At 46.0% G+C, this 16,900-nt stretch overlaps 1 protein-coding gene across 3 annotated transcripts in view; it reads right to left on the bottom strand.

Annotated features, from left to right (window-relative positions):
* Positions 1 to 16,900, bottom strand: part of LOC146812955 (C-type lectin domain family 2 member E-like) — a 256,306-nt gene that overhangs the window by 54,052 nt on the left and 185,354 nt on the right. For all 3 annotated transcript variants that reach the window (XM_085619990.1, XM_085619991.1, XM_085619989.1), the window contains exon 3: positions 14,668 to 14,775. In XM_085619990.1, the coding sequence (XP_085476116.1) occupies positions 14,668 to 14,775 (108 nt within the window). The remainder of the gene's footprint in view (positions 1 to 14,667; positions 14,776 to 16,900) is intronic.

Genomic DNA, 16,900 nt, shown 5'->3' with positions numbered 1-16,900 from the left:
TCCATTTCTCCATTAAACATATTTCTGGAGGGAGAAACTTCAGAGCTGATTGTCTTTCTCGCATGGCTTTTCATGACCCCTCAGAGGTCGAGAATTTAGAGGATACAGAATGTGTCATTGCTACTCTTGATGCTGTTAACTCTTGTCCTAATATCACTGAAGAATCCTGGTTAGAAGCACAGCACAAAGATGAAAACCTTAAACTTGCATCTGAGTATATTGTTAAAGGTTGGCCAGAAAATAGGAAACTTTCCAATGAGTTGAAAGCTTTTGCCATGGTTGCATCTGAGTTATCTTTAGTTAATAACATGAGTCAACATGAGACACGATTGGTTTGTTCCCCCCTCCAGTCTCAGGAATGGCAACATTAAGTTTGCTCACAAAGGACATTTAGGAATTTCGAAGACTTCTCAGCACATTAAGTTATACTATTGATGGCCATCCTTAGAATCCCAAGTCAAATTTTTTATCAATTCATGCCCTGAATGTCTATTATCGGATAAGAAATGGAAAGTCATGAATACACCACTACACCCTGTTCCTTTTCCTACCAAACCTTGGGACAAAGTTGGTTTAGATTTTTCTGGACCTTATGATCTTTTGCCACATGATCAAGTATATCATTTTGTTGATTGATTACCACTCTAAGTGGATTTATCATGTTTTGTGACTCACCCAATTCTACTAATGCCATAGAATTTTTGAAGAAAATATTTTCTGTTGAAGGGTCGCCTTCTGTTTTAGTTTCAGATAATGGCACTCATATTATTTCTCAAAAATTCAGTTCTTTTCTTACTGATTGTGATGTCAAACACTTTAAAGTTGCTCTTTACTCACCAACCTCTAACGGTTTGGTTGAAAGAGCAAATAGACTAGTTAATGATGCTATTCAAACAGCTCTTTCCTCCCAACAAGATGTTCAAGACTTTCTTGAAGCAAAATTATGGGCTTACAACATTTCTCCTCATTACACCACAGGTGTTTCACCATTTTCACTTCTAAGAGGTAAGGCTGCTCACACTAATTTGTTTCCAAAGTGGTTGATTAACAAACATGACAAAAACTCTCATTGCTACAAGGAGGTAGCTTCTAGAGTTTCTCAAAAACAAATTCTCATGAAATCTATTCATGATGGTAAACATTTCAATCCTCCACATCTGAAAGTTGGTAGTTGGGTCCTCATTAAGAATCCTAAAAAGTATCAAAGGGGTCTTCAAGATTTTCTACCCCAGTGCAGGTTACTGGTGTCAGTAAAGGCTCAGCCCTTCTTGGTCAGAAGGGTTGGTGGAATCCAAGATCGCTTGTCCATCTGTCTGATTCTCAAGCTGATTCTTTACTCAAATTATCTAGACAAGAACTAGATGATTCTGATTGGATTCATTTAATTCATGATTCAGTTGCTGGTCTTGGAACTTCCTCTTCAACTTTTGTTCCTGCGTTACATTCCAGCCCGGAACATGTTTCTGATACTAGTCCTGATGCGACCACGCTTAATGCAGATTCTTCTTCATCGGATTTGAGAGTTCGATGTAGAAGGTTGCCTTCAAAATTTAATGACTATGTTTTGTCATGAAAATATAATTTTCTATTTTGAGGTTAGTTTGCTTATTTTGAACTCAATTCAAAACTGCTATATACATTTGTTATGTTTTATTTTTATTGTTAATTACATTTTGTTTCTTGTGAGGAGGGATAAGTTGTAGTGTTTGTTATGATTGGCATCCTCGTTCCAGTAACCTGGCTCGAGGATGCTTACTGATGTAATGTATTCTTTTAAAGTATGTCTCGCGATCTGATTCTGAACGTTGTGTGCCAGGATTCCGACAACTGTATTCAGTTGTCTGAAATCTTGGTATGCGACGGGAGCGTCTGGCCGTGGGTGTATTTGAACTATAATTAAAGTAGCACTTACTCTACTAAACGGCCTCCTGGATATCCTTCACTACAAGAACCCATGGCCGGACTGCAGCACGTGACGCGTTGGGTGTTGCTGGCAACTCAACCACATTTCATCCTTGAGCACGGATCCGTTTGGAGAAATATAAATGGAGCCCTGAGCCAAACTGGCGATTGGGCAGCGCTAGCTTTCCCACACCCATAGTCCCTGGTCGTCATGGAGCGGGTCGGCTTCCTTCGGCGCTGCGGCATTCATTTCGCCATTCAGGCTGCTCGGTCTTGATGAAATTGCACATGCCTCATTGCTCCTCAAAACATGCTAGGACTGTCAGCACGAAGTGCTGTCCTCAAGCAAGATAAAGAATGAGTTTGTTTGAAGGTTTCTTTAATTGCCAGACTCGGAATCCCACAGCAATCACGCTGGTGCAGAGTCTTTTATGGCCCAAAGACTCTGAGAGAACAGGGGGGCAAGGCAACAAGCCTTTTGAAAGCACTTTGGGTCCACTAAGGCAGACAGTCAGCAGCAGGCCAGCACATCCAGTCAAAGTGCAGAATGGCAGTCCCTCCTGTAGCCCAGCATTCAGCAGGCAAACACAACAAAGCAGTTAACAGGAATGGTGGTTCCTCCTGGCAATGTGCAGTTTTAGAGCCGGCAGCGTCTGGTTACACGTCCCACCCAGTGTCTGGTTAGACCAAAGTCAGTGAGTAGCAGGCAGCAGGGCAACAAGCAGAAACACAATCCAGTGGGGCTTTTAAGCAGCACAGCAGTTCTTCTGAAAGAGATTCAGTTCCAGATCCAAAAGTGCTTCTCCAGCATGGGGTCAGAGACCCAGTAATTATACTCAAATGCCTTTGATGTACGGGATGACTTCAAAGGACACTTTAAAAGTGCACAACAACCCCTTTCAACCCGGTCCTAGCAGTAGGAGGTAAATCAGTCATTTGTGTAAGGGCAGGACACAACGTATACAAATGTAAAGGGTGAACAAACACTCCCAGCCCAGGAAGACTATGCAGATGAATGCCCGGTCACACAGAGCTCTTTCTGTGTAGTGGCTGTCTGGAAACTATGCACCAAGTGCTGCTGTCACGCTAGCTCAGACGTGTATTGGAGTCAGGCTGCAAACCACAAAGAGACTTAAATACAGATAAATGTCAACTTTCTAAAAGTTGCATTTCTAAAACAGTAATGTCAAGTCCAACTTCACTAGACAACAGGATTTATCGCCACTATACTAAACATACCAAACAAGGCAATGCCACCAGTTTCTGATAGAGAATTACCACTAAAAAGTATGTAAGGGAATTCCCAATGCTAGCCTATGAGATGAGTTGGCTTCACAGCAGTGAGAAACAAAACAGGCTGTTTGTCACTACCAGGACATGCCACATGCTCTATCTGTCACATACACAGTACCATGCCCATAGAGGTACCTAGGGTCTATCTGAGGGCTGACCCATGTGTAATAAAAGTGGAGTTTAAGGCTTGAGAAGTAGCTTTAAATGCCAATTCAAAGTGGCAGTAAAATGCACACGCAGACACTGCGGTGTCAGGCCTGAGACAGGTTTGAAAGGCTACATCTGTAGGTGGCACAAGCAGTGCTCCAGTCCCACTAGTAGCATTCAATTTGCAGGCCCTGAGTATATGGGATACCACTTTACAAGGGACTTACACGTAAATCAAATATGCCAAACAGGTTTAATTCAATCATACTATGTGTAGAGGAGAGAGTACATTCATTTTAGCACTGATTAGCATTGGTAAAGTGCCAAAAGTCCTAAAGTGTAGCGATTCTCCACAGTTACAGGCATGCCCGAGTGCGCCATCACCCGTATAAAGTTATTCGTACCAGTGGAAAAAGACGGGAGCAATGCACAATCCAGAAGCACTACAACTCCCATAATACCATGGGGCCCGGCCGAAAGAAACGAGCGGGAACATGAAACGACCCGCCCCTATATAAGCTCCACCTCAATCACTGGTGGGCGCTTGACAATCCTACCGGAACCAGGAACTTCGCAGAGGCTTCGTTACCGCTGTCCTGGCCACCGTACTTCGATCCTCAGTTCCGCAGACGCTTGCCTTCCCGCTAGGACCGGATTCAGAGCCATTCTCACCCCCCGACGCCTCCGCTGTGCGCGGACGCTTGCCTTCCCGCTAGGACCGGATTCAGAGCCCTTCTCACCCCCCGACGCCTCCGCTGTGTGCGAACGCTTGCCTTCCCGCTAGGACCGGATTCAGAGCCATTCTCACCCCCCCCCACGACGCCTTCGCTGTGCGCGGACGCTTTCTTTCCCGCTGGAGCAGCGGGAGGCGTGACCATGGTATTTCGAGCGCGGACGGTTTCCTTCCCGCCTCGAAATACAGAACACTCACCGTTCTCAGTTTACAAGTGGAACACCCTCAGGGAGACAGGTAAGGGGCGCGGAGTGCGTGATATTTAAACGCACTTATAGACGCTCAGATAGTTTACCTTACAACCCTCTACGAGCCTGAGCACACGCTGTGGGTTATACACTTGTCGCATCAGGGTCACAAACTCATTGACATAGAGGTAGTGGATGGGTAAAAGCGGACCCGACATTCACTCTCATGAAGCTGGCTGTGGTGTGAACAGCCCGAAGGTTTACAACCGACCACGCATGAACTACCTTGGTTTCCTTGGCGCCTACTATACCCCTGACATTTGGCGCATGCAACCCAGGAAGGGAGTGGAACCCCAGACACCCTAGCGATCTCATACTAAGGCCTTGTGAGTAGACTTGAGTGAACCCTACCAGGGAAAGTCATATCCATGTGTAGTATATTCCATGTATGGTATTAATGCATATGTTCTACCCCCTCTGCAGCCTACTCCAAGCAGTGTGGTACCAAGACCTTCTCCCACCACATACCTCAGCACTTCCCAAGCGGCTACTCTCTTCCTTGTTCCCCGAGGTGCTGCCCTCCATACCAGAGTCCACTACTGGGTGGGAGGGAGTATCTGGGCGAATAGGGAGGCCTCTCTACAGGCTGTCGTCCCTGCTGGCTGTTCCTTAAGGTTAGTGGCCTACATGTTTACCTTGTGCTGCTGACAAACCTGACAGATTGTCAAGCCCAAGTTAAAAGACCGGCCTGGACGATGGACACCAATGTGGTCTTATCCTCTCTGCTGAAGAGTCTTACGGCACTCCAACAAGAAGTACAGACCTCCCGGTTAGAAAACCAGGACCTGAGAAAAGAAATGAATACGTTGCGTAGAGAGGTGGCAGCACTGTCACGTAGGGGCCCTGGAATAGGTTCCTATTTTCGTGATGCCACCCTTCCTCCACCAGGGGCGGTGGTTCCCCCCCCTGTGTCAGCCACCGCGAGTGAGGGTGGGTTTTTTATGGTACCTCCTGTCTCATCTACCTCCTCAGGCCCGAACCCTACGGTGCACGTGATTCAAAACACGGGGATTCCACTGGCACCTCCCGAACGCTTCCATGGAGACCCGAGAAGATTCGAAACCTTCCTCAATCAATGCAGACTCCATTTTCTATGCAAACCCACAGTCTTTCAAAGCGATGTAGCGAAAACAGCATTTATGATGTCATACATGGGAGGCAATGCGGCCAGTTGGACCATACCGTTAATGGAAAGAAATGATCCTGTGCTGCATTCTTTTCCTGACTTTTGTGAGGCACTGAGAAAATTGTTTGATCGCAAATCACACGTTATCCCTTGACCGGGAATTGCTGACCCTTCGACAAGGATCGCAGGATTTACTGTCCTACATAACCTCCTTTAATAGATTGGTGGTGGAAACAGATTGGCCGCCGGAGAAAAGGACCACACTGTTCTATCAGGGGTTGAGGGGTGAACTAAAGGACGTACTCGCAGAGGTAGTGCAGCTCCCTGCCACCTGTGAGGAAATGATTGACCTCACCGTCCAGTTGGATCACTGGTTGCAGGAAAGAAAAGGAGATAAGGGTAGAAGCGACTCCCGAGGTTGGTACCCTAAACCTAAACAACTCCTGGAAGAACAGCATAAGGCGGTGGACGGGGCAGAACCTATGCAGATAGGAGGCATTCGCGGGCCCCTCACCACCGAAGAAAAGGAAAAGCGACGCAAGATGAAACTGTGTCTTTATTGCGGTAAAGGAGGACACGGGAATGTAGAGCCAGAGCCCAGCTGCCCGAATGGGCGTCTTCTCCAAGACAGCAATACGTAATGGGGATACAAGACACTGCGGAAAACTGAAGAGCCCGAGCCAGAGGGAGATCACTGGTTCGGGTGAACGACGAAACCCGATCTCTTCCGTTATAGCCAATACCTTGCAGACAGCGGTTGCTCATCTGTGTCAATGTTACATTGTGGGTCTCCACTGACGAACCCCGTGAGGTTGGTGCACTATTGGATTCGGGTGCAACGGGAAATTACATAGATCAAGGGTATGCATTGAGCATCGGAGTATCATGGGAGGCGAAGAACAGACCCGAATACTTGAAGGTGGTCGACGGATCCGCTCTGACTTCAGGACCAGTTACATCGCATACTGTTCCCATGTTAATGCATTTCAACGCCTGGCATCAAGAATACATCCAGTTTGATCTGATAGATGCACCGCAATTCCGCCTCATCCTCGGCATGCCATGGTTGACACTCAATGATCCCACAGTGAGATGGGGGGAAAGAACAGTGTCCCTTGACTCAGCATACTGCGCAAAGAACTGCCATAAAAAACCAACCCCGTGGACCAGGTCCACCGATACCCAAGCCTGCCTGCTTGCGATAGCTAATACACAAGATCGGATCTCTGCCACCCGAACACTGCCACAAGAGTATGAAGAATACCGATCTCTCTTCGACAAACAGACGGCTACGCGGCTTCCTCCGCACAGGGAATACGATTGCCGCATTGACTTAACACCAGGAGCAAACATTCCGTGTAGTAGAGTGTATGCGCTTACAGAACCCGAGACACTATATCTGAAAACCTACCTGGAGGAGAACCTGGCTTCTGGATTAATCGTCCCTTCCTCTTCACCGGCCTCTTCCCCACTTTTTTTTTTATACCGAAGAAAGACTGTGACGAGCTGAGACCCTGCATAGACTACCGAGCGATAAATAGCATAACAGTTAAGAATAGATACCCGATACCTCCGATTCCTGTCTTGCTGGATCAGCTCAAAGGAGCCCGTTACTTCACTAAGTTAAACCTCCGAGGCGCATATCACTTAGTCAGAGTAAAAAGTGGGGATGAGTGGAAGACAGCCTTCCGGACGAAGTTTGGACTCTTCAGGTATAAGGTGATGCCCTTTGGGCTGTGCAACGCCCCGGCAGCCTTCCAATATTTTATGGACGAAGTGTTGAGGGGATTATTAGATACTATTTGTGTGGTATATATAGATGACATCCTCATTTATTCTTCTTGTTTCCAGGATCATGTGAATCATGTGAAAAAAGTCCTCAACAGACTACGCCATCACGAGCTCTACGCAAAATTGGAGAAATGCTTTTTCCATGTGCAAGAGGTAGCCTTTTTAGGGTATATTATCAACGCCGAGGGCTTCCAAATGGAAACGGGAAAGATTGAGGCCATCACCCAGTGGCAAACCCCCCCAACATGTAAAATCAGTGCAAAGCTTTTTGGGGTTTGCTAATTACTACCGTCGTTTCATTAAAGATTTCTCCAAAATAATACATCCTATTTCTAGCCTCTTGAGAAAAAACACGCCGTTCCACTGGAGCGAGGAGGCAGAAAAGTCCTTCCAACTTCTGAAAACTCGGTTTACACAAGCCCCCATCCTTAGACATCCAGACACGCAACTCCCCTTCATAGTTGAAACAGACGCATCCGATCACGCACTGGGAGGGGTGTTGTCCCAAAGACATCCACAAACCAGACAAATACATCCCGTGGCGTATTTCTCAAAAAAACTCACCCCCAGTGAGGTTAATTACTCTATAACGGTCAAGGAGTTATTGGCGATTAAAAGGGCGTGCGAGGAATGGAGGCACTATCTGTTAGGGGCCCACCATACAGTCGAAATTTACACAGATCACCGAAATCTTTTGTTCTTGAAAACCGCCAAGGCCCTCACCCCTCGCCAGGTGCGTTGGACTCTTTTCTTCGCGGACTACGACTTTGTAATAAAGTACCGCCCAGGGCCTCAAAACGGCAAAGCCGATGCCCTTTCACGTAGTATGAATACGGAGAGCAAAACACCTTTGGTCGTCCCCGAGGCTCCGTTAATTTTAGCAGAGGGAGTGTTCAGGCAACAGTCCATCGCTCTGTTAACAAGGACAGACCTTGTAGAAAACATTAGATCTGCAGTAAAAGGTATAGACGAACAAGAGTGGCTTAAAGAAAACCCCAGCCATAGGACCATGAACCTTGGTTTACTATACCACTTCCATGCATTATACGTGCCCATCCCTCACCTACAGCTCCAGGTATTAAGGTGGGCACACGATTCCAGCCTTGGAGGACATCTAGGAATCCGCAAGACGATCGCCTGTGTGGAACGAGCCTTCTGGTGGAACTCGCTGAAGGAAGATACCAAGGAATACGTCCAGAACTGTTCGGTGTGTGTCCAAGGGAAGGCGAGACATGAAAAGCCCACTGGAATGCTTCAACCAATTCCTATCCCTCCTGGACCATGGCATACTGTATCCATGGATTTTATTGTGGAAATGCCCCCCTGCCAAGGATACACAACGATACTGGTAATAGTGGACCATTTGACAAAAATGGGCCATTTCATACCATTGACAGGGCTACCTACATCCTCCGCACTAGCCCTTTTGATACTACAGCACGTAGTCCGACCTCATGGAATTCCCCACGTCCTCATCACAGACCGAGGGACTCAATTCACCTCCCGCTTCTGGAAAGCCTTATGTACAACTATGGGAATAGAAGCGCGCCTTTCTTCCAGTTACCATCCCCAAACAGATGGGTAAACTGAGCGCCTCAACCAGACTCTAGAACAGTATCTTCGGTGTTTTTCTCTACAAAACACAGCAAACTGGGTAACATTAGCGTGGATGGCGGAGTTCGCGTACAACAATGCTGACCATGCCACGTTGGGATGCTCCCCTTTCTTTTGTCTCAACGGATACCACCCCAACATGCTTCCTTTTGAGTGGCCTGTTACCACCAACCATCATGAACACCTTAGAGCGGTCCTCCTCGACGCCAAACAGCATCTCATCTCCACACAAACAGCACAGAAACGCTTCGCCGACAAGAAGACAACAAGAGAACCTGAGTATCAAGTAGGGGACAAAGTATGGTTAGCTACAAAAAAAACTACACTTAAAGGGAGTGGGGAAATTAAAACCCAAATACATCGTTCCCTACACCATTGAGAAGGTGATACATCCAGCTGCCATGCGATTAGCTTTACCCGCAGCATGGCACATACACCCTGTGTTTCACCTGTCCTTGCTCCAACCCTGCCCCCCTACAGTGAGATTACCAGACAAACCTCCACCCCTTGATATTGATGGCCAAGAAGAGTATGAGGTCCAACAACTCTTGGATTCCCGCTTGGTACGAGGGAGAGTACAGTATCTGGTAGAATGGAAAGGGTATGGGGTTGAAGACAGGACATGGGAACCCATACAGAATCTCCACTGCCCAGACTTGCTAAACCAGTTTCATAAGAACAATCCAGGCAAGCCTGGTCGCCCGCCGGGTCGGCGGTCCTTGAGAGGGGGTTCTGTAGCAATTCTCCAGAGTTACAGGCATGCCCGAGTGCGCCATCACCCGTATAAAGTTATTCGTACCAGTGGAAAAAGACGGGAGCAATGCACAATACAGAAGCACTACAACTCCCATAATACCATGGGGCCCGGCCGAAAGAAACGAGCGGGAACATGAAACGACCCGCCCCTACCCGCCCCTATATAAGCTCCACCTCAATCACTGGTGGGCGCTTGACAATCCTACCGGAACCAGGAACTTCGCAGAGGCTTCGTTACCGCTGTCCTGGCCACCGTACTTCGATCCTCAGTTCCGCGGACGCTTGCCTTCCAGCTAGGACCGGATTCAGAGCCATTCTCATCCCCCGACCCCTCCGCTGTGCGCGGACGCTTGCCTTCCCGCTAGGACCGGATTCAGAGCCATTCTCACCCCCCCCCCCCCCCCCGACGCCTCCGCTGTGCGCGGACGCTTGCCTTCCCGCTAGGACCGGATTCAGAGCCATTCACACCCCCGACGCCTTCGCTGTGCGCGGACGCTTTCTTTCCCGCTGGAGCAGCGGGAGGCGTGACCACGGTATTTTGAGCGCGGACATTTTCCTTCCCGCCTCGAAATACGGAACACTCACCGTTCTCAGTTTACAAGTGGTCCATCCTCAGGGAGACAGGTAAGGGGCGCAGAGTGCGTGATATTTAAACGCACTTATAGACGCTCAGATAGTTTACCTTACAACCCTCTACGAGCCTGAGCACACGCTGTGCGTTATACACTTGTCGCATCAGGGTCACAAACTCATTGACATAGAGGTAGTGGATGGGTAAAAGCGGACCTGACATTTACTCTCATGAAGCTGGCTGTGGTGTGAACAGCCCGAAGGTTTACAACCGACCACGCATGAACTACCTTGGTTTCCTTGGCACTTACTATACCCCTGACATTTGGCACATGCAACCCAGGAAGGGAGTGGAACCCCAGACACCCTAGCGATCTCATACTAAGGCCTTGTAAGTAGACTTGAGTGAACCCTACCAGGGAAAGTCATATCCATGTGTAGTGTATTCCATGTATGGTATTAATGCGTATGTTCTACCCCCTCTGCAGCCTACTCCAAGCAGTGTGGTACCAAGACCTTCTCCCACCACATACCTCAGCACTCCCCAAGTGGCTACTCTCTTCCTTGTTCCCCGAGGTGCTGCCCTCCATACCAGAGTCCACTACTGGGTGGGAGGTAGTATCTGGGCGAATAGGGAGGCCTCTCTACAGGCTGTCGTCCCTGCTGGCTGTTCCTTAAGGTTAGTGGCCTACATGTTTACCTTGTGCTGCTGACAAACCTGACATAAAGCCAACAAAAAGGTCAGAAAATAGGCAGAGCACAGCACAGCGTTTAGGGATAACTTGTTTGACCTGGCCACTTTTTGAAGCGTTATCCACAAACTTTTTGCCTTCTTCCTCCTATTTTTCTGACCCTCTTTTCATTGGCTTTCGAACTGTGAGCACTTTACCACTGCTAATCAGTGCGAATCACTCACTCCTACTCTAATTTAGTAAATCTTGAGTGTTCCCTTTCTGGTATATTAACCATATCCAAATAAACAGAGTCCTATTTTAGAAAGATTATATACATAAACTGAGTATAAATGTATGCCAGTTTTCTTTTTTGATGGGGCCCCTCTTGAATTTCAAGAACTACAACACAAATTTGGAATTCCCTCGCATTACTGTGCCCAATATGAATGTCTAAAGGTGATTTTTACAACTTTCGTCTTCGCCCTCACTCCTGCAATCCAACACTCAAACTTCATTCTCTACCTTTACTTTCTTCTCTGAAGTATGTGCTTCCTGCCTTTAAGACCTTAGACAAATCCTTTGATGACAGATGAAAGTCTACAGTTGAATTACAATGGGAAAATTATATTCAACAAGATATCTCTTCAAATCTGGGACACAATTATTCTAAATTCCACTCTACCTCCTGCTCATGTAACACAGACATTAATATTTTTATTTATATTAGACTATTCTTAACTCCTATGTCTCTTTACAGGTTCAAACTCTCCACAGGTAACAAATAAAGGTTAAATCCATCATTCTTTTGCTCGCTATGCCACCCCAGTTTAGACCCAGCCATATGCAAATCAGTCTTGACCCTCCTCCTCATGGGAACCGTCCAGCCCGAACTGCCAAGCTGGTTCCTCCCTGGACTGGAAAAAAGCATACTGGGACCAGTTTTGGATTAACACCCCTCATCAGCCAGGCTAGCTTGAATCCAGTGGCACAGCGAGCAAGAGAGCCATGTCTTCACCGCCGTCAATTCTGATCCTCCAAGGAGGCCTAAAGCCCCCACAGCAGTGACAAACACTTGATTGACCCTCCCGTCTCATCATAACACACGCTCTACATTCATATTTCACTCACACATATTCTTTGGAGTTTTTATCTAGGGGTGGGCGGGATTTGCGTAGTAGCGCTACACAAAGCTTCACGAAACAGTAACAAATCTCCACGAACACACGGAATTGCTTGTTCCGCCCGTTCACGATGCTTTCCTGTTCGCGAACGCTGTTGGCGTCATCGGGGGAAATATCTCAGGAACACGCATTTTGAAAGCGCGAACAAGCAAAAAATTCTGCAAAGCCGTGGAATTTTTGGCAAATCCGCGTTCTCCACGGAATGCGAAATTACCCAAATTCCGCAAGCGGGACGTAATTTACCGCCGAGGCCCAGTTTTATCCTTTGTTCTGTTCATTTATTTATTTTTAAATTTGGGGGGGGGGCATGTTGAGCACTGCTGTAGATTATTGTAATAACAATCCATTGATACTGTCATATTTCACCATGACTAAAGTCACGATTATTTAGCATCAGTTTAAAATCATTAGCCTCCTGATGTAATGTTTGATGACCTCTTTCAATTGCACTGTTTGTATAATGCTGTGCCCTATAAGAACTCAATAAAGAACGTTTGACAAAAGAGCTTCTGCAGGTATAAGCTTTGCATTTGTATAGATTTACAACTTTTAGTTGGCCCAGAAACCATACACCTAGCAAGCCCTTGTGAATTCTGTTTTAATGTAGTTATGTTGTTACTGAATCCACAAAAAAGCCATCATTTGGTTTTGTCATTTTACGACGTTGTAAAACAATATAAATAGAATTGCCTGCAGTAGATGTGGCCCCTCCCCCTTAGACGGCCGTCACATGGGGTAATCGCTGCCCTGATCAGAAATCCGTCCCCTAAAGAAGACCCTTCACGACAAAAGATACAGGAATCACACAAACACGTTCAAAGTTCTTAATTTTCCATATCAGCAAAGTGCAGTTAAAAACAAAAGACGGTTTTCAGCCTTCAGAGGGACGGCACCCCGAGATCAAAGACGCAAAGTCCATCCGGATAAAGCCGGCGCAGCCATTGGCATAAATAGCAGGATGGGAGGCGGGCTGCCAAGACTCCGCTTCTCACAGCGCGCTTTGGTGGACCTCACCTCCTTCTGAGAGGGATGCCAGAGCTTCCTTGCCAATATGTAAAAACACGGACACCGGTAAGCTGAGTATGAAGCTTACTAGCCATTCATTGTACCTTGAGCCACAATATACATCATTTCACTCTTTACATTATTTCAGCACTGCAACCATGGCTTTTTAAACCTGTAGTGCCAAACCTTCCATAATCTATTTCCACAGACAAAACGTTCCAGGAATGGTGGCACCCGCGTGTGTTTCCAGCCACTGGTGCAGAGGCCGAACGGTGTGTCCTGGACAAATCCAGACACTGCTCACTAACTGAGCAGATGAGGAGACGCATTTAGTCCGCATGTCGGGCTGGTCACTGAAAAGCAGCCGTCCAACCCAACATGCGCACTTTGAAGTTAATGCTGCAACCCAGTTGAGCTGCCCTGATGTGCAGGCAAGCATTTTAAACCACACCCTCACACCCTGCCCTCCTCACTAGTCATCGAGCAGGAACCCAGCCCACAGCTGAAAGAAAAAAATGCACAGGCGCGGCTGGAAAAATATTCAATATATAGGTTTAACACTAGGGATCAGGGGGGCAACAAACACGGGGGCAACGCCGTGGCACTCTAATAGAGGGGCCGGCCCTGTTTATTGCCTTGTAGGTGCGAGGGCAGCAATATCCCAATATCACAGCTGCTGTGAATGCTTCACCACTGCCTCTACATGCCTTATTGAAACTTAGAGACAGACAAAGGGGTTCTCTTGGAAGGTTTGTGGCTGAGGCTGTTTCCCTGTGCACCTTCGGCTTCTATTCTACTTTGATGGCGAGGCTCTTTTCCACAATTTTAACATGTTAGTCCCGTTTGTTTATGAAGATCCATACATCTTTAGCTGCTTCATGCACTTGATCTGAGAACAAAAGATTCCTAAACACTTCAGCTGTGCACATTATGTGATGGGGCAAATAATTATTTCAGCTATGCATTTCTTTTCTGCTTTTGAGTGCTAGAAGTGGAGCTAGGGAGTCCAGTAGCAAAGCACCAGGGAGAAAATGCTGAGCTAATGAACCTGCAAACAAACATTCAACGAGACCCACACTTTAATCACTGCACCCAAATACAGAGGGGCCCGGCTAATCTGTAGGTGCAAACCCTTAGGAGCTGCCATGTACTACAGGGTCCCTTTAACTCGTAACCACTTCTGAAGGTAATACTGGATCATTGTAAGGGTTTATAAATCTTGGTAACTTGAATATATAAAACCTGTTTGATTTATTTGATAAGAAAGAATTTTAAGGAATACACCCCCCTCATAACCGCACAACACTGGGCACAAACCCATTTTATTTTAGTAGCCAGAGATCAGCATTGCAGTGACCACACTTTTGGTTTTCACTTTACTGTTTTGCTAATGAGCTATATTTAATTAAACTCACATTGTGCGACTCGGACTGTCTTAGCATATCTCAGTATGTTAGGTGCTTACAGATATGAAAAGGCCAGACATATTGGGTGTGCCAATGCTTGTTTCTTTAGGTAACTTTCTTCTCCTCAGATTTGCAAACCTCAACCTTTGACCCATTAGCATTGCTTTCTTTTGTATCTGTATCTTTGTAAAGATCAATGTCACTTATTAGAAGCTGATTACCAGTCGATCCATGACGCTCCCCTCCACTTGCGGCATGGACCGTCTCGTTAGTGGACCGGCCGTCGATGCCAGTACTATTCGCTGAAGCAGCAGCAGTACGATGAGATCCTGTAAAACAAGGAGCAGAGGAGCTTCTAAAATACCAATCCATATTACTGGGGGAATATAACACTTTCAAATCATCACCAGAACGCTCATTGGCCATGTTCATTTTCACCAGCCTATTTAAACCATGATGCACTGAGATTAGCTGAAATTCTTCCAGTACTAATGATCTTAAATTTCTCCGAATTTTTTTTTTTTTTTTTTTTAACCTTCAAGGACAACTGTACTTTTACTAAATCTAGTCTACTCAACTTCCTGTGGGAGTTACCTACAAGAAAGGTTTGATCTTTTTTAGACTTATCCTTGACATAACTATTGGCTTCATTATACACTGAATTTAGGTCTTTGACTGATAACTCAAATTTAGGCCACGACAAATTTAACTGTGTGAGGCCCCCCTAGCATTTCAACACCTGAAATGGAGAAAACCCTAAAGCAGACGGATGATCAATGACACCCATATTTAAAAAAAAAACAACAACAAAAATAACACATTTCTTCATGTCAGGTTTGTTAACAATGGCAGCTTCTACAGCTTCAAAAATTACCATATTAAATCTATTTGGTCACTGTAGAGCGCATATAAGGCAATTTTCCTGTGTATGTATGTACCCTTTTTGTAAAAATAATAATATAAACTGGTAGATGCAAATTTAAATGCGTTATCAGTTATAATATTTATAGGAAAAGCATCCTTCATAAAATAGAAAGAAACAGAATTATTGCTTCATTGTGGGTTGATGAATCCACTTTATTACAGCCCTATGAAACCTGGAGCAACGCCAAGGCAAACACGATGCAAAGTCTGTTATTCCACATTGCTGTGGTGACAAATAAGTTGATGCAAAGGGTCCCAGTTGTGAAGGGCACTTTTTTTTGTTTAAAAGCAATTGAGGACTTCGATGTGTTCCTTTGTGAAGTATCTGCTCAACTCCACCTGTTGGTGCTCTGAAGCCCTAGAGCGTGAATGGGTGTAACGCTCATGTTCAGCGACAATAAGTGGCAACTTGTGCAAGTTTCATTTGAAACAACACTTGCGTTTGTTCCGTCCAATAATGTAGAATTGCCCACCTGGATCAGGGTGGAGACTAATAAAATGCATGAAAAGCGGCTTCAGGGCACGTTGAGGTGTGCCGTGATCCAACATGTTTACTGGATAGGATTGTTCATCTTGAGACTGATCAGCCGTCTGTAAACTCCAACCCTGCACGGAGTATTGTCCAATGAGATATTGTGGAAGAAGGTCCCTTCTGAATGCTTTCTTCCAGGGACCACCAAGTAGAAAACCGGAGTTATCAGATAATGAGAGCCTGCCATTCCAGCAAGAATTAGATTAATTTTACTGGTGATCTGCTAGTCTGTTCTTAACTTGTGTGCAAAAGGTTCCATATATATATATATATATATCAAAGAGAAGGGGGGACAGGGGAGACCCCTGCCTCACCCCCCTATTTATTTTAAAACTCCCTGTCAGTGTGCCGTTTAACAGAATTTTGGCCGTGGGCTGCTCGTATAGTTTTTGTACTGCCTGGATAAAATTGGTACTGAAACCCATTGTGTCTAAGACCGCCCAAAGAAATAACCAGCTGGCACGATCGAAAGTCTTGGCGGCGTCAACAGCGATCACCGCCAACGGGATCGATCTCGCAACCGCTAGGTATATAGTCCCTATTAATGAGCGCGTAAGTTCTTGTATTTGTCTTTTAGGGACAAACCCTTTTTGGTCCGTATGTATCAACTGAGGGGCCATCCTAGCCAGTCTCCCTGCAAGTATACCTGCAAGTATACCTGTATTCATTTAGAGATCCCCATTTAATAAGGAGATTGGTCGATATGAATCTGCATTTCTCGGATCCTTAGCCGGTTTTAAAATTAACGTAATTATGGCCTAATTCCACGAATACGGAATCTGACCTTCCTCCTTATATACAGAATTAAAGAGAATAACCATTTCCGGTACTATCTCCTCCATTATCAACTTATAAACCTCAACCGGTACTGAATCAGGGCCTGCCGCCTTACCGTTCTTCAATGTGTTTAAATTGTTCTCTTCTTTCCTCTTCCGTAATTGGGGCGTCCACCCTGTTCCTCCCTTCTGTTGTTAAAACCGGGAGACCAATGTTAATTA

The sequence above is a fragment of the Triturus cristatus genome, chromosome 7 (assembly GCF_964204655.1).
Source record: "Triturus cristatus chromosome 7, aTriCri1.1, whole genome shotgun sequence".
Taxonomy (NCBI): Eukaryota; Metazoa; Chordata; class Amphibia; order Caudata; family Salamandridae; genus Triturus; species Triturus cristatus.
Note: the sequence above shows the minus strand (reverse complement) of the source record. Positions and strands in the feature narration are given on the sequence as shown.